Genomic DNA, 24,219 nt, shown 5'->3' with positions numbered 1-24,219 from the left:
AACTTATAGTTGGTGCAGGGGGATGTTATAGTCGACCTTCACACAGTCCTGATGGGTTATAGCTTCAGCAGGTAAAGCCAGTTTGGTAAAGCATGTCATTGCTTATCTGGACCAGCCATAGTAATTCAGATAGTATGAAGACCAAAATATCTATAGTTTCTCATTAATCAAGTAATGGATTATTTAGGAGAAAAAATCAATCTCCTCCACAAATCAAAGGAGTGTTTGACTTACAACCAGCTCTCTTTCAAACTAGCCCGCTTGTAGTCTTGAATTTCTGGATATACCGGCATAGATACATAATCTTAATGCCCGAGACTAATTCACCAGCACGTGCGACTCGATTTTGATTTTGTATTTAACTGGAGAGAGTGCTGCTGTGTCTCATCAGTCGATTTGTCAATATGGTTGTCGAGAGCACTAGCAAACAAGCTTACGTTACTTCAAAACACCTGGTAGATCTTCTTTTTAATGTAGTTTACCTTGCTCAAGCAAGTGATACGGTGAGTAGAGAGCGCTCTTAAACTGTCCCATAACACACACCATTGAGCAACCCGTGGGCGAGATGGTACCTATTCTACCATATCGACGAGTTTGGTTGTCGGAAGTCAAGTCCGAATCGATCAACATATGTGGAGAAATTCGGTAACATTCCCGAGATATGGATGGATCCCTTCACCTGCCTCGGCTGCTCGGTCGGGAGATCGGATCCATGGTTTCGATAGCAAGATACGCTTCTTCACCGAGACCACATTATATGTTCTCAAGCTTACTAAAAGTCAAAGGTAACAAGTCGTTGAAATTCTGTTCCCTTGCTGGTGGCCTGGTAGTAAAAACCGAGAGGCCGTCTCGGAGGTCAAGACCGAACTACGGTGTCATTGATTGCGGTACCCATGTAGGTACAGTTGATCAATACCAGTAAGTCAATAGTTTCAAGAGTGTAGCAGTCACTGCAACCGAGGTTCAATAAGAATGGCTTGATATGCATCGAGAGGCTTAGAATGATGGCAAGCGAATGTAGGTTCTCGGTCGAAGACCGAGCAATAAACAAGGTGGTGGTTGACAAAGCTAGGTACCTATTGAATAGGTAGGTCCGGTAATTCTGAGATGGAGTATGAAATGGGAAGTCGCGATGGAGGGAAGGTAGGTACGTCCCTGATATCTCATGTGTACAAGGCTTCCTCTAAAGGCATACAAGTTGCCGCCTACGGCCCCTAACAAATTTGGTGGCAGTTTGTCCACTTGGAAGTATATATTTTAGCTGTTCAGGTACCCTTTCGGCTGAGCTCTCCGGACCGTCACGGCAGTTAGCCACCATTTCCGTCTCCACATGCTATTCACCTTGACATTAGCGTCAGATCTTGCCTGGTTTGGTTTGATACTGCCTTTAACCTGTGAACCTTCACTCCATCCACCCGAGCCAGGCCGATGGCTACCGAGCCCAACACGGACGATGGCCGTTGTTCGGTCATCGAATGGAAAAGCACGGTGATAGAAGTCCCAAAATCCCAGTATTGTACTGTCACGGTAAGCTTGTGAAATCACCTGCCCGCATAACAAACGATACGTCCTTGCAGCGCCTTGCTATAGAGGAATGGGAGCAACGAAAGCCAACTTGACAAAAGTAGGTACCTAGTTACCTTGCTCAGTCGAATATGAGAAAACAATCGTCGGACTTCAATGTACGGGCTGGTCTCGGCGCACGTAGTACTGAAGGTAGGCAGAGGACAGTGCGGTGTTGCATCTGACATTCATTTGCAGGGATATCTTCATCTTCCCCAGGCCCGGTGCCGTCACTGACGCGGAGGCGCCCCTCGGCCCTCGTCCGAGGCACGTTGCGCCTTCAGGAATTTGATGTGCGGAGCACCAGCTGCTTCAGTGTTAACATGTATATAATTATCTGCCTTGTCCCAATCCTTCTGCTCTTCAATACTAGCTTTCCCAATAATTCACTCTCACCTTCATCGAGATCGAGCATTTCCCCGAACTCTGCACTTGTCTCATTCAAACTTGCGCAAAGTATCAGAGCTACTTACAAGCACCGTCACTGGCGCCTCATCACCAGAGACATCGTCAACACGTGAAAGTGCTGGCAGCAGTACATAACACCCATTGACCTCTCTCCTCACCTCACCTCACCTCACCTCACCTCATCCTCCATCAGTCAAAACAAGAATTGTTCTCCATTTGCGATTACAATGGCTTCCGTCGATTCTGTCCTTCAGGGTGTCTCCGTTTCTGGCAAGGTTGACGACATCCACCGCAAGATCCTCACACCCGAGGCTCTCGCCTTTCTTGCACTGCTGCACCGTTCCTTCAATGAGCGACGCAAGAATCTCCTTGAGCGACGCAAGGCTCGCCAGGCCGAGCTTGATCGAGGAGTTCTCCCCGACTTTCTTCCTGAGACTAAGCATATTCGCGAGAACCCTACATGGAAGGGTGCGCCTCCCGCCCCGGGCCTGGTGGACCGTCGTGTTGAGATCACCGGCCCCACAGACCGGAAGATGGTTGTCAACGCACTAAACGCCAATGTCTACACTTACATGGCTGATTTTGAGGGTGAGTCGCTGTTCTTACTACATCTTGAAATACTTGCTCTATGGACTGGAAAATGACCGTCTATGGCTTTTAATGGATGCGTGATCTGGTGATGATTTAGTCTGCTAATACTGTAATAGACTCAAGTGCCCCAACTTGGGACAATATGATCAATGGACAGGTCAACCTGTACGACGCCAACCGTCGCCAGGTCGACTTCAAGCAGGGACAAAAGGAGTACAAGCTTCGCACCGACCGCAAGCTACCTACTCTCATTGTCCGTCCTCGTGGCTGGCACCTCGAGGAAAAGCATGTCACAGTTGATGGCGAGCCTATCTCTGGTTCCCTCTTCGACTTTGGTCTTTACTTCTTCCACAATGCCTTTGAGACCCAACGTCAGGGCTTCGGTCCCTACTTTTACCTTCCAAAGATGGAGAGCCATCTTGAGGCTCGCCTTTGGAACGACGCCTTCAACCTTGCTCAAGACTACATCGGTATGCCCAGAGGCACCATCCGAGGTACTGTTCTGATTGAGACCATTCTTGCCGCTTTCGAGATGGACGAGATCATTTATGAGCTTCGCGACCACAGCTCTGGCCTCAACTGCGGTCGATGGGACTACATCTTCAGCGTCATCAAGAAGTTCCGCAACAACCCCAACTTTGTCCTGCCAGACCGTTCCGCGGTCACCATGACTGTTCCCTTTATGGAATCATATGTGAAACTTCTGATCCAGACATGCCATAAGCGTGGTGTTCACGCCATGGGTGGTATGGCTGCACAGATCCCTATCAAGAATGATACTGCTGCCAACGACAAGGCTATGGAGGGTGTCCGCGCTGACAAGCTCCGTGAAGTCCGTGCTGGACACGACGGCACTTGGGTTGCCCATCCTGCTCTTGCAAGCATCGCTACCGAGATCTTTGACAAGCATATGCCGACTCCCAACCAGCTATTTGTGAGAAGAGAGGATGTTACCATTGGCCAGAACGATCTGCTCAACATGAACGTCCCCGGTACCGTCACGGAAGAGGGAATCAAGAAGAACCTCAACATTGGTCTTGGCTATATGGAGGCATGGATTCGCGGAGTGGGTTGTGTCCCTATCAACTACCTCATGGAGGATGCTGCCACCGCCGAAGTCTCTCGAAGCCAACTTTGGCAATGGGTCAAACATGGTGTTAACACTGCTGAGGGCAAGCGTGTTGATAAGTCGTACGCTTTGAAGCTGCTCAAGGAGGTTGCTGATCAGCTTGCTGCGTCTGCCCCCAAGGGTAACAAATACCACCTTGCTGCTCAATATTTCTCTAGTCAGGTCACTGGCGAGGATTATGCCGACTTCCTCACAACGTAAGTTCATCCAAGCCCCTGCTGTCTATCTGGGTCCAGAGTACTAACTACTGCGTAGTCTTCTTTACAATGAAATCACTCAGGCTGGACCTCCCAGCCCTGCTTCTAAGCTATAAATAAGCCTGTGTTAAAAAATGGGTGGATAAAAATAGGCATAATGGTTTTATCGAGCGTTTTATGGGTGTATGCATAATTCTGGCATTTTCCAGTATGTTACGGTTTTGGGTCATGATATCATTTGTTACTTATACAGCCGAGGACTGGCATATCTACAACAAAAAGAGGTCATTCTCTTGATGATTCGAAATTATTGACCAGTAGATCGCCTGCATCAAGTCTCATTATGAACCTTACTATGGATGGCTTCCCTGCAGCCTTCCCTCCTACCACTTTTACTCACCCACTTCACTCAGCACAAACATCCAACACAAAAGAGCTAGACGTCCTCAAAAATGTTCTCGTAACTGTTCGGGTCATTTTACATCGTTGAAAGAGGGTTGGTCTCGTTCAAATATGTTGGTGAAATGCCTTCATCTTATACTGCAAGTTTTCAGATTCCACAATTCTAGCCGTGGTTAATAATGTACTTACCAAGGCGTGGTAGGCTATAAAGCAAGTAAGCCAGGGACCTTTGTGGACTTTTTGTATCTATGAATGTATTTGCTCGAAGGTCGGAGCCATACAGGTTGATATGTCGCTGAGTGTCACTGCGTCTCTTCACTCGTGCGTCTCATGGCAAGCAAGTCATCATAAGCATGACTCTAAACTTAAGCAAGATACATATGTATTATTCTAGTACCTAATTAATTTTCAATTGAATTGAAAAGGAGGAACAAACCCCCAAGCATAGCCATTTTGTCCATGGCTATGGGAAAGGCATCAGACCTGCGTATTAATAGCTTTCAATGAGATGGTGATTTCCCATATCTGTACAACCGCGCCGTAGCTATCTAACTACTCATGTTACTTATTAAAACTTTTAGAAATGTCTAAACTAACCATGCCATATATTTTGAGATTAAAAGACTGCGTGTCCAGAGACAGAGCCTTCCTGGCTTATGCATCTCTACCTTCAAGGAGCGTTGCATGAGAAGAGCAAAGCATGCTTATAGCAGAGCCTATATTATACGGACGGATAACTAACACGCTTTGATTACATATAATTCAATATTTTCTTTAGAGTCATGGGAGTTTCTGGCTCAGGACTGGGACTGTTGAAAGTTCCAGCAACTAATCTGTGTGTTCCATGTGGACTCCAGCAGCAGATTGTCATACCCAAGAACAAAAGTATGCAAATGGAAACTAAGAGTGATACACACTTCACTAATTGTTCCATTAATTCAATTTTCCTTTCCCTTTTCTTCATGAAGCATCCTCCAAGTCATGAAGCCATGCTCGGTCAGTGATGGTTGCACCAGTGGTGAAGTTGTTAGTATACATGAGATAACTTCGAAGACAATAGCACAAACGCATATAATGTCTAGGAAGATCCTTGTAGCGTCTCTAATTCAGATAAAAGCTACCGGACTTGGCCACACCCCCTTAGATGTCTCCTCCCGTGAACTTGGCTCTCAGGTTACACAACTATCCGCCATCATTGCCAGTTCCCGCGGCACTAAGCGGAGGATTTATTTCCTGCAGATCATACCACCTGGGGAGTTTCAAGTCGGGAGAGTGCATGGAACTCATCATGTATCCCGAGGTCTGAGCTGATGTAGTATCACACCGGGAGGCTGCAGACGGGAGGGCTCGGTCTGGGCCGTGAGCTGTTTTCAGGATGCACTTTGAGTCGAGGCAAAAGTCACAACTCTCGTCTTCAAGAAGCTCCTGTTATTGATACACACGCAGATTAGCACAGAATAAGGGCACCTTTTGCCGGTATTTGAGCGGTGAGCTTCTTCATCGGGATTGTCACGAACAGGGTTGAAGTCGGAGGTGAGTTCGTAGAGTTTCTGATCCGTGAATCGGCCAATAAGCGGTCTATCACAGCATTGCACTAACATGACATGTTCAATATCATAAGTTTTTTTAATCAAATAAACTGTTATAGATGCATTGCCATCTACTCGTTCCAGCACAGCCAGCACAGCCAGCGGGGCCATGGGTGAATGATTGTCTTCGCCGCAAGGGAAGATACACAATCACATCAGCGTAGGGAGAACAACAACCTGTCAATGATCCAATCGGAATAATGCGAGTCAAGTCAGGGGGTGTCGCACTATTGCTATTACGACACTGGCGAGGGCATTCGTTGAACTTTGCAGACCATCAATATACAAAACGCTACGATGGAAGCTTGTCAAGCACAGGTTGAGGATACACAATACCAGTACGCAGAGTCGATACGAGGAAAACAAGATGAAAACTTGTTGAGAGGACACGTATCCTTGTTTAGTATGGTTGAGATGCAAACAGCGTCTCGTATGCGCAAACTTCCGCTGCCCAACTGATCAGCACCCATAGGGAGTCCCTCGTCGCAGACATTTCGGCGAAAACAAGTCTTGTTGTGAAGGGGACACGAAATGTTACTGGACATAATAAACCAAAGGAAGAGAGAGAATGGGATGAAAGAAATATCCAAGTGATGGCCGTCACCAGAACACGCGAGGTACCTTTCAAATGCATGAGCTGCTGTGTCCGGCCAGCAAGGATAGCTCCGTGCATAACGTCGTCCATTCTTTTACCAACGTTTATCTCTCACGGACACGAGAGCGTCACTGTCTGATAATGAGGTCCAGCTCAGTCTCGGCCAGAGGTAGTTCGCCGTCGTGCAATCCCGCCCTTGGCTCAGTTCCACGAACAACTGTTAAATCTTGGGTCCGTGCTATGAAACAATCGCATGAATAGCGATAGTCTGGCCCAGTTTGTTTCAAGCCAACTCTTCACTGCTCGGGCACTGTCTGTCTGTGTTTTTGTTTTGCGCTCATGTCCGGCGAGAACCCTGCGTGCACATACAATACATACCGTACCTGTGCGAAGCCGAAGCCTAAGTTACATCTCTGTACTCGGGCCTTCAGCCTCGACGTCATGTCAGATCCGTGGCTGGCTGTCTAGAACCACATCGCCCCATTTTCGACTGTGATCCCACTCTGTAGTGGTCGGACCACGCCCTGGCTTACAAGCTTGAGCACAATGTTTCGGTCTAAAAGTCAACGGAAAAAGCCACTCATGTACACTTCACTTCACTTCACTTCCACTCCCGCTCCCATACACCTCATCGCCTCCCAGATCGACTGGATTTGCCTCTCCGCTACTTGCCCTTATTCACTAGCTCACTGCGCGCCGTTCCAGACTCTAGCGCAGGTCTTGTGCGCCCCCATTAGCAGCATCTTCCTCATTTGTGCAGTTCCTCGTACACTCAAACGCCCCATCATAGATTCCTGTAGCGAGTTTATCTCATAGATGCTTGAGTGCAGTCAGGTGCTGGAAAGGGTCAAAAAATGGCGATAATGGCTTGGGTTAACCTCTTTTCGACAGTCGGTGGCGAGAGGTTAGCTTTGCCCAGTCTCCCCTTGGTACCAAGCGCTCTGCAGCGCCTTGCGCCTGACCCGACCAGCATGCTTGACATTTCAACCTCGTCTGGCGGTTTCATTCAGGGCCTTTTGAGGCTAGATGCTCATCTTCCAGGTGGGCTTCGATAAGCGTTATTTAGTGTCTCAATGGGGGCGACGAGAGCCATCGGAAATGAGGGTATTCCCAGATTATCGAAATTTTCAAGCTATCATCAAAGATTAAGAAAAAAAAATTCTTAGACAGAAAGCTTGATTATTCTTGCATCCTGCCCATGTTGCAGCCATCCATGGACAAGCTCTCGTCTTACAATCCCGCGTCTCATTCCTCGACAGAATCACCCCTTTTCAGCGCAGAATTTCATTACAAGACGTTTTCAATAGCATACCACAACTAATAAAGCTCCCATTTTGGTATAGAAAGTCCATGCATAGTTGTGCTCGTGGAGCTTTCGTCTAGATTCCGGGAGTTTACTTGGTGGACATGGCCACGTTTGACCTTTCGCTACCACGGGAAGCTTACCACGATCATTCTACAGGACCCTCTTCTTTCTTTCTGAGACATAAGAAAAGAACAACCCAGGCTTTTATTGAGACAACGTCCTCAGGACTCAACGCACCTCACCAGAGACCTGGTTCTGTCCTGCCCTCACTCACCCTTAAGCGTTTGGTCCAGCTTCTTGATTAGGAATAATTATTTGAGCACACCTCCCAGACGGGATAACCCCTATCAGAACTCACGAACTTCGAACACCAAAAAGCATAATCTACGCCAGAAGTTTGGATAGTTCCATTGTGACGGCCAAAGATGGGTTGTACTTCTATTCCATTTGCTGTATGTAGAGGATGGCGTATAGCCCCGTGGAAGTGAAGGAAATACAAACAATGGGGATCTTTCATATCGTGCAAACCACGATAACCAATTGCTCCAAAGCGTTAGGCCGGGGACGGTGGTCTCGATCACTCCCCTTCATCGCCATAGGTCTCGCCAGGGGTAAATATCTGCAATGAGACTTCAGACCGCGGACTCAATTGGAGTCTCAATTGTATTTGGAATCCCCAAGATCTGCGTGATAGATCTGAATGTCACTGCATCTAGACCCATCTGGCGCTCCCATGCCTTCTTTCATTCACTGCTGGGTCGTCTATGCTTAGGCCTGGACACGAGCCCGATTGCTCAACCGCTTCCTTCACATTAGGACCTCCCGAATGGATTCCAGTAATGCTAGTCCTCAGGCATAATAGTAGTTCACTGTGGCTGGCTGACCAAATCTTCATGCCGAGCGTTACTCTAGTGTTTGTGCAGGCCATTCCTACTCCGGAACCCATATTCAATAGCTTCGATAACTGAAACCAGATAATGACCGCCAGCCAATCGCTGAGAGGGCTTACATTGATAGTCTCGTACACTGGCAAATCAACAAGTCCCTTCTTGTTCGTACACAAGACTGATCTATCACTCCCTGCTTGCCAGGTTACCCACCTTGTTGCTTTGCCTTTTTTGCAAGATCATTTGAAGACACCATAGTTCTCATCAAATGTCTCGGAGAAGCTCTTCGTGATGTACGTGTCAAGTCAGAAACAGTTGTTCTACGCATCGTCGCATCCCTTCAAGAGACCGCCCTGTCAGGGGCAAAACGCCATTTGGCCAATAAAATATACACATGCGTTACACAACCGTCATACCTATACACCTTTCCATCCTCTTGAAAGCCCAATTCCGTTATCCTGGTAAAAGTCCCGTCCCAAGCCCGCCTTGTTAATGCCATATTTTGTCGTATAAACACATCAATGAAGACCCGTTGATAGAATCTGCCTTCACCTGAGCTCCATTCCGTATGCCTTGACGCCGATATTCCAATCTTTCCAGACCCTGTAGCGCCTATTTTCCTGTGACAAACCTGGCAGACATTATATGATAAGTATTATATGGGAATTTGTTCAAATGCCAGAATGGATGATAGAGATATGTGCCTCGAAACAGGCATATGTGGTAGCCGCCTGCCCTTGTAATACCCAGACTGTTATTTTCTTAAAACCAGGTGCTGAAGTTGTCGTCATCTTGAAACTCGGGTATCGCGCATTAAAACAACAACTCCTTGCGAAACAGGTTTACTGTTCCCTCTTGACTTCAGGGCTATCGTTGTCCTCTCCACTGCGATCTGCTCCGTTACCATCACCAGAATTCTCGTTGTTCTTGGTTTCGCAGCCCTTGACAAGCCGATGTCTCTATAGTTGAGTTAGCAAGTGCCATGAATGTCACGATCGAACCAGGGGCCGGAGTGGCAGCACAGCCAAATCACTTACCTTCAGAGCATCCTTTCTGGAAAAGCTTTTACTACAAAAAGTACAAGGAAAAGGTTTGACTGCCAGATGAATCCGCTTGTGTCTCTTGAGATCGTGGTTTCGACTGAACGACTGAACACATTGGTCGCACTTGAAAGGCCGCTCTGACTGTGTTGGTGGGGGTTGGCCTTGACCTCCGTATAGCATGGGATGCCCATATGTATTGACGGGCATCCCTGGGATCATTGACATTTGGCTTCCAGGCTGGTGAATATTGGACAAGACTGATCCTCCCATGGTGGGGAGGGGTTGATAAGGGGCATATGGTCGATAGGAACCAGGGGGTGCCATGCCAGCACCATGCGGCTGGCCTGACATCGATCCAAGGCCCCTAGGCACAGGGCCGCCATTAGAAGAGGTATGCTGGGTCGGTGAAGGCTGGTGACCATATGGTTGATAGCTAGACTGCTGAGATGCAGATGACGTATAGTAGTTCGGTGTGCTGGGGGGCCTCGAGTGCGTATATGAATCGACGCGTGCCGAAACACTCGAAGGAGTAGGGGGTTGCGTCGCTACCGAGCCCTGCGAAGTCAGAATTCCACCCTGAGCCTGTTGAGATGTCGAGAGGCCTGGTGGAGTAGTCTGGCCACCTCCGCCCGAGATCGAAGTCTGGAAGGGTTGATGCACTTGATCGTAAGGGGGTGCCGGGAGTCCGTCACCTCCAGTAGCCGGCGACTGAGAACTTCGAGGGTGGTTATATTGATGCATTCCGGAACCTTGGTTGTAAATTGGGTGGGTTCGTCCAGCAAAGTGCTGTTGACCAAGGGCTGGCTGAGCCTGGGTCGCAGAGCTGACGGTATACGAGGAGTTGCTTGGTGTAGCCCATGCCGCGGGAAGTTGTCCATATTGATACATGTTGCCTGGTGCTTGAGAACCCTGGGAACTCCCGGTATTGACGCTGGAAAGACTGGGGCTCAGGCCATCACTGGCTCCTGGCGAAGGGGTCAGAATACTGGGCGAAGACGAGATGCGGCGATCTGGAAAGGGACCAGGAAGGGGAGAGTAAGACGACGGATATGAATATCCAACCGGCTCGCTCTCCCGGGAGCACTGAAAGGACTCTGACGAGTTACCTGGGAAAGAAGGGTAGAGAGGGTATTTGGCCATACTTGGAACATCTGTTGTCGGTGGCGGAAGTGTCATGGCAGGCAGGGCGCCTGCGGCGGGACGCCGTGAAGAGAAACTAGCTCCCTCCATTGACATAAATTTGGAGTGGTTGCAAGAGTTTAACGCTTTGCTTTGTTCGTTGCCAGAGGTAAAAATATGCCACGGAGGAGCACGAAGGCTTATATAGCCGCCGTGGACCACAGGAGGCAGAGAGGGGATATTAGAGTTGTTCGTGTGATCTTGGAGTTGAGGAGTATAGTTGATGGCGGGCCGAGGAGCTCCCAAAAAGGTACTTTTATACAGGAGGGGGAACTTGAGCAACTCTTGCCCGGTATCGAGGCTGAGTTCGTGTTGGCAGAATGACTCTTGGAAAGACTTCTCGTCACAGCAAAGAGGGGTCGTATTCCGCCACTGCTGTATCACTGATGTTGCGAGGGAGTGGTGAGTTTTTCGTGCGCAAGGTGAAGTAGATACGCGATGTATAGTATAACTCGGTGGAATACAAAAGAGTTGATTGCCCGGATGAAGTTATCTTGATCTCATAGACGAACTTTAAACGACATTGACAAATCGCAAAGGACAGTGGTAGGCAGTGTAAGGCCGAAGATGATGATGAGTAGAGGCACACTTGGAAAGCTTGAATTGAAAAAAAGAAAGAAGGAGAAGGAGGGGAAAGGGCAAGCTGAAAAATGGAGGAGGATCAAGGTAGATGAATACCTCTGGGTTAGCTGAAAGTACTGTAAAGTAGTCACGATGTTGTCGAGATTCGGATCGGGATGATGGGGTTGACTGGGGGTTTTTGGGGTGTCGTCAATGAAAAGTCCACAGACTTTCAATAAGGTTTCTTTACCCAGGGTGGCGCTTTGGCGTTCTCTGGTGTAATATGTATATCTGGTCAGGGCCTCTGCCTCGATGCAAGAAGGAAGCATTTACTAACGCCACGGAGGTGCGAGAGCTGAGCAGGGGAACGAGATGAAAGTGAACGAGCGCAGGGGCCAGCTCTGAGCCAGGACCAACAAAAACGAGCCTAGCCTTAGCTAAAACAGAGTGAGACTAGCGAGACTCGAGCGCTAGCAGGGGACCTCAATTGCCCAGGCCGTAGCTTCTCGCCTTGGCGTCTATCTGGGTCTAGTGCTAGCACCCATCCCTGCTAGGCCCTCACTGAGACGGGATCTCTGAGGACAGACAACTGGCACTAAAACCGACTAGCGCGGGAGGGCTGAAAGAATCATGGGCCCAGGTGTTGTTCCAAGACCGACCTGAGGGAAGCTGAAGTACCTCCTGTACCTACGGCCAAGTACCTGCTCAAGTACCTTTCTTACCTTACCTTTGCTTGCAATCATAATTTGGCCGCTGCCATCTGCGGGCAAATGAGGGGAACATAGAGTTAAAGTTCATAAACAGACGAAAGCACGCATTCAACTCAAAAGCCAAGGTTGGTCGTGATAGCAACGAGGGAGGGCTTTATCATGGCCGCCGTACAGGCATTACACTCATCTATTAGTGTGTTTCCATCACATCTCTAGACGAGGATGGATGCCCACCACCTTGGGCATTGGCAGCTGGATGGATGACTGGACTGCCTGCTGGTACCACTACCACTACCACCACCACCACCAGTAGGCCGGAACTGGAGCCGGAAAGAAGAACAGGGGTGAGACCTGGAATGGCATGGGTGGAAACTTTGTAGGTGTGGGTACAACCAAGGACGAGACATTCATTCAAAGGCACAAACATCAACATAGGAAGCAATTGTGCGAGTTATGCTCAACTGGGGGAGACAAGAGGCAACGACACAAGCGTGGGATAGCTCCCCCTCAACCATAACCATTGACAAAGTACTCAAGTACCTGCGTAAGCTGCAAATGCGAATGCTCTCCGTCCAACCTGAGGATGGAGTGAGAAAGAGGAGAGTCGGAAACCATGCACCACGAAAATCCTGCAGTGCACTACACGACAAAGCACATTTCCATCGGTTCAGCTCATTGATGGTCTGCTGTGGTCATAATTTGCGATTTGCTGCGGTGGCAAGTAGTCGAGACTGAGCTTCGTCGAAGCATGAATGGTTCGCCGGTGCAGGAGTCTATCTACATCAAGCCTCATCCATAACAGTTCAAATGACAAAAAACTATAGATCGAGCTCTTCTTGACATGTGGTCTAGTCAGAAGTTTGGCTATGTTGATCATCGTCTACTGTGTGTTCTGGCACACGGGATCTCCATCCCCGTCCCTACTTTTTACTGCGTGGCTTGGGCGAGATCGGGTACCAGGGGGTGGGAAAGCGGCTGATGCTTGCTTTGAGTGGATGGCACGCAAATCCCTCCCGTAAAATACCTACCTATGATGATGGAGCACAACTTTCACTTTGATGTTTGTCCTCTTGTTAAGCTGCTCTTGGGTTTGCTCCCATCAACAACTCGCAGTTCTCCTGTAGCTCTTGGTCTCCCCTGTCATCATTTGTTGGGACACTCCAGTACACTACCACCTCATTCTCTTGTCTGTGAATGAATGCCAGCCTCGTCTTCCAGACCCGGGGATGGCTAGAATGCCAAACTCCTGGGCTTTCGGCCAACAGCCTATGCTTCTAAAGCAAATCGCAATGATTTTCTAAAGGGCCAGGCTGATGGGCGCTTTTGGCTTCTGCTTTAGCTTGTCATGGCTGTCTTTTGGAGAAGCCATCTGCAACCCTGGCAGCCTGGTATCCCGGCTGTGGCAGTGGCGGGATCCGACCAGCTGGACTCTGTTTCTCATGCAACCCCTGAAGGCGTCGAACGCACAACGGGGACGGCGTCCGGAAGGCGTCCCTGGTGGCCCAAAATCGAAGGGCAGATGCTGCTTGACATTGATGATGATGGTTGTGGTAATGGGGGTGTTTTAAGGTGCTGTGATCCTGGTAGTTCCCAAGGCAAGAACGTTTAGTTAGAGAGTCACATAGGAGAGAAGTGTGTCTACTAGGAGTGTGAGTGGACGCATACAACGTGGCAGGTGAACACTTTCCAACCGCCCTCACCATCAGTCAGTCGGCTTCTGTAGGCCCTCACCAGGCGTCCAGGTACACACGGACCTCAAAGATCCCAGCCCGAGCATACCAAGAAGAAAAATGGCTGTGATGGTCTTGTGGTCCAAGTTGGACCCTGAAGTTGTCTTTTTCGGCCAAAGCGAAGCTGAAGCTCGCCTGTCTCCTGCAATTCGGCGACTACCAGCAAATGGGTCCGCGTTAGACACCAAATCAATAAGTTCACGGAGACGAGCCGGCATGGGAATGGTCATTTACGAGTCGAGACTCCAATTGCCAGAGCCCAGAACTTAACCTCTATGTTAGGGCACGATGGTTGCAACACCAGCGCCCAATAGTTACGGAATGCAGAATTCGACTCATCCATAAGGGGCTGGCTTTCTTTTCGGGTTGTCTTTCGTTTGGGGGTGGACTTTTACATACTCCCTGCTTTCCTCATCCTCCAAAAAGAATGGTTCTCATCAGATCGAGAAAACCTGCCTGGGGACTAAGCCGGGCGATTGGCGGCTGGAAGCAACCGGTTTTAGCGCCATATCAAAGAACTTGTTGTCCAGTAACTTCCAGTCTTGGAACGCCAATATTAATTCAGCAAACAGTTCATCTTTCAAGGGATGCTTGCAATCTTCTCTGTCTTCAAGAGAATTGGACATTAACGAACAAGCCTCAACAGCCATGTCCCATATCCATCCCCTGCCAAGATTTCATGTGTTGGCCGCGCTCTAGCCTGAGAGACCCTGCTTCAACGGCATGGCTGATCTCAAATTCATTCGTCGTCATGATACATACATCAGACATTCAGAAGTTGTAGAGGGAAGCATTTACATACTCCAAATCATCGGATTTGAGTTAGATTCATAGATCAAGACCTAGGTTCCAGGCCAATTATTCGATGAACGACAGTGCTTTCCCATTACCCTTGACTTCATTGCCTTTGTATAATATCGTTATTAATACATATCTACGGAGTACAGATAGGGCAATGACAATCACTGATATCTCTGTCCCGCTGAGAGCCTTGTCTCCGTGCACATTCGGAACCCCGGGGTCCCCTGCTGCACTCCCGCATCTACGGTTCAAGATGCAGCGCAGATCAATATTGGGCTTTCTTTTTTTTTTTTTTTTTTTAATTGATGTGGATCCTGTGAGAGTGATCCGCGAGCCTCAATGAGGATGCCCAAGTTGTGATAACGGCGCTCGCATTGATTGTTTTCAATAATCATTTATACGGCCAGCAGTAAATATATCTTTCGGTGGTGAGATGCATGGCACAGCGATAATTCTATCCAATAAACCTTTAGTTGTGATACCTGACGCTTCTCATGTACTACGTACTGTATGATTGCTCCGATACCCCTGTCGATTGCTCTGCACTGTGACCCATTAGTAACGTCCTTGAGTCCTCCTTGACTGTCTGTGCCTTCTACGGACCATAGACCCCTTGAGCATTCCCCAGGTTTAATTGTTCGATACTGCAGTATAGAGTTGATGGGACTTTGGGCGTAGTCTGTTGTAGGTAAGCGGAAGAGTAAGCGGGGATCTTTGAGATGACGATGAAATGGGTTCTGTTGTATCTCTTTTTCTCCTTTGTCTTCTTCTGTAGGCAGCAAAATCTCCTTCTTCTGCTGATTTCAGCTGGAAGGAAGCCGTACTGTTTTCCTTTTTCTCTATAAGAGCTAACGTCCTTTAGATGTACTAACCATTAAAAAAGGTTGAGTCTCTCCCACCGGATCGATACCCCATGTCCCCTGTCCCGAGTCTTCCTAGACCCCTGCTCTCTGATGCACACCCCTTCCCCTGACACTCGTACAAGGGCCCCTCGTCAAACGACCGGGGAGAATGCTTAGCTCTTGCGACCATCGTGGATCCTGGCTGCAACACCTTGTCCCCTCACTCAACTCTGCCCTTCCGCCGCCATCAACGGATAGGCTCAGCCATGCTAACCAAGCTCCTGGGAACGCAACAAGAAAAGAGGCGCTCAACTCCCGCCAGCGAACGACGCAAGTCATCAGTGGTAAAGTTTGGCAAACAGTAGCTCTTCCCCAACCTGTTCCCCTTTTGGCCCCCGATCTTTCGGCGCTGCCATCCTTACCTCTGATCTGTCTGCACGATCAAGCCCTTCGGGTAAGGCGGCCAAGCCATCTTCACGTCCTGGTCAGTAGGTGAACCAACTGGCTGGAATGGATATGGGTTGGAATGTTAAATTTGCGATTGACGTAGGTTCTGTGAGCTTATTAGAATAGTTCATGTATCAGAACAGCCTACGGAGTACTATGGATGCAGGACAGGATTATATCATATATGACGGATTGTAAAGGGGAGCATAAAATAGATCGCTACCATAGGTGAGTGTTGTGTTTGTGCTTGTTATTTCCGCATCGAGGGCATTCATTCGGCAAGGGATATCTCTTTATGCAACAAAATCCATCACCGTTGCTAGAGTTTGAATATCAACTAGAGAAGGAGAGCGTCATATCACCCTGAACGCCGAGTTCCAAGGTCTGGGTGGTCTGGGATTTTGTCGAGGGGATCTTCATAATCGACGATCATAGCCCGATACGTATAAGAGCTTGCTTGTGTAACAACACCAACCCACTTTCTCATAAGAAACAACAATAGCTCGGGCCTAGCGACCGGTCAGTTGTACGGAGGCCCGCTGCATGTTTCTGAATTATACCATCAGAATGAAGACGTGTTCGCCTGGGTCAGACATTGATCTGGGCTGCTTGCTTCGGATAATTCTGTGTGCTTTTGGACGCTACACTTGCTGACTTGACACTAGAAGTCTTGGCTGAGATCGAAATGGCATTTTGCAGGAAATAAGGATGTCTACCAAATGTGAGACTAAATTTGATGAAGACTAGCTGTAGTCTCCCCTCACTTCTGCCCTCATACCGATACGACTCTATCATTGCTTTTGCGGCCGACGGATGGAACAGCATGGACAGTTTCTCAAGATCTGTGGTGGGCTGGTCTAAGACCTATCCGTAGCTTCTGGGACTACGGATACAAGCCCCGGAAATGCTAGTGAGCTGTCTCAGACATCGATCGATACTAAGGTGTCCGTAGATTAGGACCAACGTGCAAGCATCGAGAAGTAAACCTTGTCGGGTAAACATCTGCAGCATTACTAGCTTAAGAAATGATCATCGTGGTTTCTCAATGTGTCTTGCAATGTGTTCATCGGCGGTGCAAATATCCTGAGAATTGGAGGGCTCATGCAACTTCCACTCGAGGCATCGCACGATGAAAGAGTTGATCAAACTGACCAGCTCCGGAGCCAATCGTACCGGTTTCCAGACAACAAGAGCAGCAAGCAAGAAGGGTTTTAATAAACAACAAAGCTTTCACCAAACAATGGGCACAAGCATGGTGCCAGACCAGTCGTTATTATCCACTCTTTCCGGAGCCTCATTTAGTGCAAGACGCAAGAAGCAAGACGATTATCCACGCTTTGATCTCTTGAGAAGATAGCTTATTTCCGGGCATTTATCGTGTGTTCATTATGGATGCTTGGAACGCAAATCCCTTTTGATTCTGTCTTCTTTCAGAAACCATCGTCGAGCAGCTTGATAAGGGATGCGCGTTGATCAGTTCTCATAATACAATGAATGATTCGCATGCCCCATCGCTTGATACGGACATAGTCGATGAGCCCCCATCGAAGATGCCAAGAAACTCTTTCGGCTCTGTCTTTCTTTGTTCACTTCCCCTGCTATACCAGCATTCTGAGTCGCTGTGTGCTGGATCGGGGCCGTTCAACACGGACGTACAGGCCGGTGACAACGTTAATCAATACTGAATGGCATGGTGGTAGAACCTGGTCCAGACTCAGCTGAGGTGCTTGGACCATTGAGGAATAAGGAGAATGGTCGACAGTCCTGCCTAAGCGTGCTAACAGCTGTGATCAGGTCAGGGTTGGTCTTCTGGGAACACCCTAAGGATGTAATGAATGAGTATTGCCAATATCAGAGGGTGTGCCATGAGTGTGCAATGAGTGTGCATTGCTTTCCTGGCCATGTTCCACACATCACACCGCATCCCTTTGTAACAGTATGTACAGTACAAAAGGGAAAGGTAGAATTAGAAATCTATCAAGCGTAAATGGAAATATGCCGGGTTCCATGGTCGGGTCCTCAAGCACTATTGCGATTATTGAGGCAAAACACTGTGGGTGCCGGAATCATAATGGAATGTGTACCTACCACTGTACCTTAAAAACTTGGCATTGTTCTTGACGGTCGTCGATCTCCTAGCCTAAAGTAAGTACCTGGAGAACCTGTGGAAACGAAGTGAGTAGAAATTATGATCAGATTGCCCACGACGAAACCGCAGCTCGTCACCGCGGTACGTATCTGTGTGGTAGTGTAATCCGGATTCAATCACATGGTTGTATTCGTCTAACATCACTTGATATAGATAAGGTGGAGAGGTTGGGGCCTTGACGTTAATCTGCTTTCTGACTAGTTTATGCGGGAGATGAGGCTCTAGGGTGTTGGGTTTTCGCTCTGTTCGCGAATAGTAGGGAGACATGAAACTAGGCTGCCCCATCGCGGAATGCGAAGGGAAATCCCGATTCATGTACAGAGTACCACGGACAAACTTCACTGATGAACGACAAGGTGTAGGTCAGGCCTATCATCAAAATCTATCTACCTAATGTATGAGAATTGCGTGATGAATCAAGGTCCAATGTATCTGGAGACATGTAGACATAGTTTTATCAAAGTTGAGTCACAGGGCGTATGAAGAACCTCACCACGCGCCACCCCTCAATCGGGGACACGCGTGATTGCGAACAACCTGCAAATATGTACCTTAGTAGTGGAGATGCGGTGGTGATAACCTTGAAGAGATAGGTACCGTATGCTTTTCGAATGGTCCAGCTTAGCCTGGCTTATTCACGACTTCATCAACAAGCACGTTCTCGCATCCACAGCACATTGCCCAGTCACGCTGGTCTGCATCCATTTCCCTGCGGTTCTTGGCACGGTTTGCAACCTGCTCCAGTCAAGTTATCCAAAGAGCAACATCGGGCAAATAGATCGGTTGTGGCCCATAAGAAAGTCCTCGCTCTTGGTTTTGGCTTGAGTATTAGGGTTAGGCTCTGCATAGAGTCCCACAGCAGGAAAGCTTCTTTGCAATGGCGAGACAGTCTGCCTGGCACTATGGAGGATATGGCATCGCGTGCCCCAGTTAGGATCATATGCAAGATAGCTGATGCCACACTAACTGTGCTCCCAGATACAGGGTGTGCGGGGTAGTCTAGAGTAAAACAAGTCGAGATGGATGAGCTGATCTCGAGATACGCATCATTGTTTGCTTGGACATTCGGTCATGATGAATCAAGTCACAGGGAACTACAATCATTGCGGCGTTATGGTTGTTCAAACATTGTCAGACGGGGGCAGGCCATCAACCACTCGGTGAAATAAGAGGGGGACAATCGCTCCGCTGCAGGCTGTGGAGACAGATTCGACTGCTCAACCCCGACGAAGGACTTGTACGCACATATCCGGCGTATCCCATCAGTCGTATTTAGATCCATGATTCCATCAGTGCTGTCATGATAGGCGGCTCTCGATGCATCTTCAACATTATCACGAAAGATGCGATGACTAAGGCATGGTCGCTGCCAAGATGTCTCCGGACGATGGCCCCTTGTCAAAGAAGCTGCGGAATCCTGCCGCCACAGTCGAAGCGAAAACCACTCCACTTGCAAGAACCCCTTTCTGAGGCGTGCGGGGGATACGACGCCGTGACACAGTTGGCTACGGCTACCACCTAAGCTACCTTTAGCTTGGTGCATTGTACAAGAGAGCCGAAGAGAATCGATAGCTCTAGTTCAAACATTACCCATCAACAATAGGAAGCTTGTTAATAACTAGCAATCTCGTGCGAGAAACACTTCTACATCATGGTCAATACCTATCATTCTTGCAAGGGCCTTGAACCTCCCGACTTTGCATTCAATCGTAAGACAAATGCTAACGGAAGATGCCATTTTATAGCCGCGACCAGCTTGCCTTGGTGTATGACAAGTTGGACCACCAGTAAAACGCAACCTACCCAAGAAATCATTCCTGTTTTGACGCACCCGTAACACAGACACGAAGGTTCAGCATGGACACCTCCATAGAGGCATAGCAAGTAATTCTATGCGTTGTGACGGACACTGCTTGTCAACATCCGTGCCGCGGAAGCGAACTTGGTGCAATGTGCCAGAGGACAATCCTCGACAGCCAGGGGCAGCCGACATCTACATACAGACAAGAGTCAAGACAGACTACACCAAGCCATCCGTGTGCCAAATTAACTTGGTGGGCTGCAACTTGATGGTGTCTACGCTGGTAGAACCCTGCAACGCTACGCTAGCCTTACACCTCTAACTGTACAAATGTATGCATTTTGTAGTAGCGACGATAAGGCTAGTTTAAACGTCACGCCAATGTAAGCTCCGTTCGTTAGCAGTCTAGCCTGAGCATTGGCGAGGCGGGAATCGTGCCATAAGGCGGAGCAATAGAAGATCGAGACCATTCGAACATGGTCATCTCGGCGGTCTATCAGGGCTGAATTCCTCGCTCATCCCGGTGGTACGGGACGTGATGGGTCCCATTCCTCCTTGTCGCACAGGTGCAGAGGCCTTCGTTACACCATACCCGAGGTTACTGTAGATTTTGATTTCTAGCAGAAGACTCAAAATCACCGACTTGTTACGTATCACAATCACCTCCCGCGGTTGGTGGGTCAAACAACCATTAGCCCGATACTCTGGCCTGGCCACGCTATGCTACCTGCGTCTGGGGGCACGCGAAAGATAGTTACCGAGCCGAGACAAGCCAGACTCGCGATAACCAGGATACGCGACAAGCGAAGTTCAGACGACAGGAGTGGAAACTATGATGGCTATCTCAATCATGGCAGTTCAGTCCAGTCCTATGTGACCATATGGTCATCATTCTGGTCTATGCAAGGCTTCAAGCTGAAGGGCTTGTGCTGGGCATAGCTGAGCTGAGCTGACCATTCTTTTAAAAGACGTCGTGCAGCTGTGACACGGCCAGGAAGGTAGTGATAAACATGTTCGGATATTGACACGATCCGCAACGCCGGAACCTCGAGAACTACACGATAATTCCATCTGCAACGTAACTATATTACTACAATGCGCCCGTGTCTCTTTGGAAGGGATAGACCTCCATCGATGACAGGCGGTATTGTTGGTCGTCCTGCCGGCAACTGACGTGTACATGGAAGAACCGTTCGGCGCGTGCGATCTACATCTTGGCTGTTCAGCCCTCAAAGGAATTCGTTAGTGCCTGAGAGTTGCCATTACCTTGCTAATCTCCGTTCGCAGACGGCGGGACAGCCTGGCAGAGGGGCATTCATCATCAGGGGTAGAACTTCGATCTTCTGCACTGGCTTATTACAACATAACGTCAGATTCTAAACGGGGTCCGTAGCCGTGTCCTAGGTAATCTGGTTGCAACGGCGGAGCAATCTCTTCCAAGTTCCAACACCAAGCAACCGCAAATGGCACAGATCTGCATAGAGAATGAATCCCTGCGCAGATCGTTCCTGGTGGCGTTTCGTCTCCAAGCCCTTCCCTTAGGCTAAGCTACCCAAGACTCTTTAGTCGTTTAGTCAAGACGTTGGAGTGGCTTTCATACATAGTACGATATCAAATTGCCAAAGACTCAACCTGCTTCTCTCAAAAACCTACCGGAGGTGAGCACGGCCTTTTGGCGGAGTCCGGAAGTGTTGCAAGACATCAATTTGGTAAAGGAGACACCAGATGGATATGATAACCAATGCACACCCCTCGTCAGGGGCGGCCGCTCATGATTGGGTATCCAAATTTTACTCCCTGTCGAGACATTCATCCATGGATATTTGCAGACTTTCTTTTTTTTCACGGCACCGGTAAGCCAAAGCAGTCGGCGCTGGAGCCGCGCCTTGCGAATTCCACTGTGTGTACGAGCTGACATCCAACTTTCGGGGACCACATGCAGCCATCCCATGCACTGAAGTATTCAATTCATTTAAATTTAGCACAACACTTATGACATTGGGTCTGTATGCTGATTCACATCTCCGTTAAGCGTGGGGAAATTGGATTTCGACATGTTTAGCCAACTCGTATCTTCCTTAGCGAGAACATAAGTTTGTGAAAACTCCCTGTTAATGTCACAGCCTGCGAGAGCGATGCCTGCTGCCGTGGAACCTTCAGCTCGTAATGGCAACCTGCCTCTGTCCCGAGCGCCTACGGAGTGTGTGGGTTGTGAGAGTGGTTGGAGGACGAGGTGAGCATAACTACCTATTCGATACTCCTTGTCGCTTACTTGGTAGATCCAAACTTACCGAGTCCAATAATCGCAGGGTTTATTATGCATGTAGACTTGTTTGTCAATAAGCCTTTTGGTCGCTCCCGGTCATCGTTGCTGAGGAGAGCACCCACCACTTCCGGTCTCGGTTCTAATGTCGTAGATGGCGGCTGAACCAGTTCAAGATGATTGTCTCTTCATGTCAGAATGTATATCATTCGAATGATCAATCTATCTCGGTTAGATCGGTGATAAGAACCATTCCAAATTATTGGTGCAGGGCACTCAGGAAGACTTGGTCAAATTGCGTGATGTCAGGCGAAGAACGGCTAACACTGAAGCCAACACGTCGTCCTTCTTGGTCAACAGCCGAAAGGATTTACATCAAACCAGAAGCGCCGGCTTAAGGCGTGGGCATGGACATTCGCTTGCTTGGCCTTGCATGTCTAAGGCACATCTCAACGACATTGTGCGGAGCTGTAGTCCAACAGGCATATTCCATGTGTGGGACACTTACTATCATGCTTCTGAGTATTTCCTTACCATGGTACATTCAGTCGTAATGGCTTGAGAGCTTGTTATTTTTGAACGGTGTCGCTGAGATGAATAGAATCTTGCGAACAGCCCACAGACAGATCCGACCTCGGATCTCGACTGGCATGTTGATTCACCCAATACACACGGATTTCCTAGAGCAACGCTGTACTGTCTAATGAAACATGTCTTTGTCTACTTTTCTATTTTCATTCAATACTTTCGTGGCAGCTTTCTAATATGATGCGTCCCTACCTACCTTCTGTTTGAGCCCAGCTCCGTGGGAAACTTAGAACGATGGCACAACGACCGTCCTTGGCCGGGTGCTTGGATATCACACGTAACACATTAAAAGATCATACGCTCATCAATAAGCATACACATAGCACAATGGCTCTCCTGTCTCTTCGTAGTACCGGCCGGAAGTGATTACCTGCCTCTTGTCTTCCCCAACACCTCATGCCTGCAAGTGACATATATTCACGAACAAGACAGGCCATGACACCAGCAACGCAACCAAGTATGAGAGAAGTCCTTGCGACTAACCACTGTTTTCGCGAATGTGAGATCTTGGATTTATTTCTGTCTGAATAACGCATATAATGCTCCGGAGGCGCGAGGACTGTCAAGTTCTGAGGTACTCGATAGACTTCTCATGTGGAATGATGGCTGGGTATCAATGTGTTCTGACAGAACCTACGCCTACCGCAGCTCTCAGCATGTTTGTCCCCATACGATGGGCATGGCAAGTGAAGAAACGTGTAGATTGACCAAAGTTTTACATCTCACAAAACTCATAGAAAAGACATCATCCAAATATCAAACCTTGGTTATTACCTACTGTTTCAATCAAAGAAGGATTGCGACCATTCATACGTAATAGTTCTATACAATAACAACAACACTCGGAAAATCACGACAGTTCACGGGGTTTGTCTTGGTAACTTTGCCCTCTTGTGCTTTAGGGTAGATAAGCGTGCGTTTGGTGGAAGTCATTCACGTACGCACGAACTTCAAAAGTAAAGTCAAAGAACGGTTGAACAATACGAGATAAGTAGGATGAGTTCACGTTCACATTTGTATTAAGGTGTTTTGAAATAAAGGTCATTAGCAACTGAATCCTCTGAGTCAATGTGTTTCCTCCACGCAGGTGACATCCGAGTCCATCCGTCAGGTCTCACGATTTCTGAGTTGGAACCAACCCAAACGACTTTAAATTGATCAAATTTAATCACAGCATCTGAAAATATTTACAAATATTTGGAAACAATAGGAGGAGATCGCAGAGGTATACAGAAAACTGTCATCGCACAGGCGAATGTGCGTAGTCAATGCAGCAGTTGTCTAGCCTTGACCTTCAGCTTTGCCAGCCAACATATATATCATAACCTCCATTACTATCACGTCGAGCATATTGGCTAACTTTCAGTAACATATTTCTGATGGGGGGGCTAGAAGCTGGAGGATTTGGCCGGATAGGTAATCGCGAGATGTATGGCAT

The 24,219-nt window shown here is 48.4% G+C and overlaps 3 protein-coding genes; 1 reads left to right on the top strand and 2 right to left on the bottom strand.

Moving 5' to 3' along the window:
• Positions 1 to 2,198: 2,198 nt before the first annotated feature.
• On the top strand, positions 2,199 to 4,004 carry FFUJ_06213 (probable DAL7-malate synthase 2; the record flags this gene model as incomplete). XM_023579513.1 has 3 exons in its annotated part: positions 2,199 to 2,559; positions 2,679 to 3,888; positions 3,947 to 4,004. The coding sequence occupies 3 exons, from the start codon at positions 2,199 to 2,201 to the stop codon at positions 4,002 to 4,004; spliced, it is 1,629 nt and encodes a 542-aa protein (XP_023432338.1).
• A 5,505-nt stretch (positions 4,005 to 9,509) lies between these two features.
• Positions 9,510 to 10,886, bottom strand: FFUJ_06212 (related to finger protein; the record flags this gene model as incomplete). XM_023579512.1 has 2 exons in its annotated part: positions 9,510 to 9,626; positions 9,705 to 10,886. 2 exons carry the CDS (start codon positions 10,884 to 10,886, stop codon positions 9,510 to 9,512), a joined length of 1,299 nt encoding a protein of 432 aa, XP_023432337.1.
• A 6,524-nt stretch (positions 10,887 to 17,410) lies between these two features.
• Positions 17,411 to 17,716, bottom strand: FFUJ_06211 (uncharacterized protein; the record flags this gene model as incomplete). XM_023579511.1 has 2 exons in its annotated part: positions 17,411 to 17,552; positions 17,637 to 17,716. 2 exons carry the CDS (start codon positions 17,714 to 17,716, stop codon positions 17,411 to 17,413), a joined length of 222 nt encoding a protein of 73 aa, XP_023432336.1.
• Positions 17,717 to 24,219: the final 6,503 nt, after the last annotated feature.

The sequence above is a fragment of the Fusarium fujikuroi genome, chromosome FFUJ_chr06 (genome assembly GCF_900079805.1).
Source record: "Fusarium fujikuroi IMI 58289 draft genome, chromosome FFUJ_chr06".
In the NCBI taxonomy this organism is placed as follows: domain Eukaryota; kingdom Fungi; phylum Ascomycota; class Sordariomycetes; order Hypocreales; family Nectriaceae; genus Fusarium; species Fusarium fujikuroi.
The sequence above is the reverse complement of the archived record's forward strand: the minus strand, read 5'-3'. Positions and strand labels throughout refer to the sequence as shown.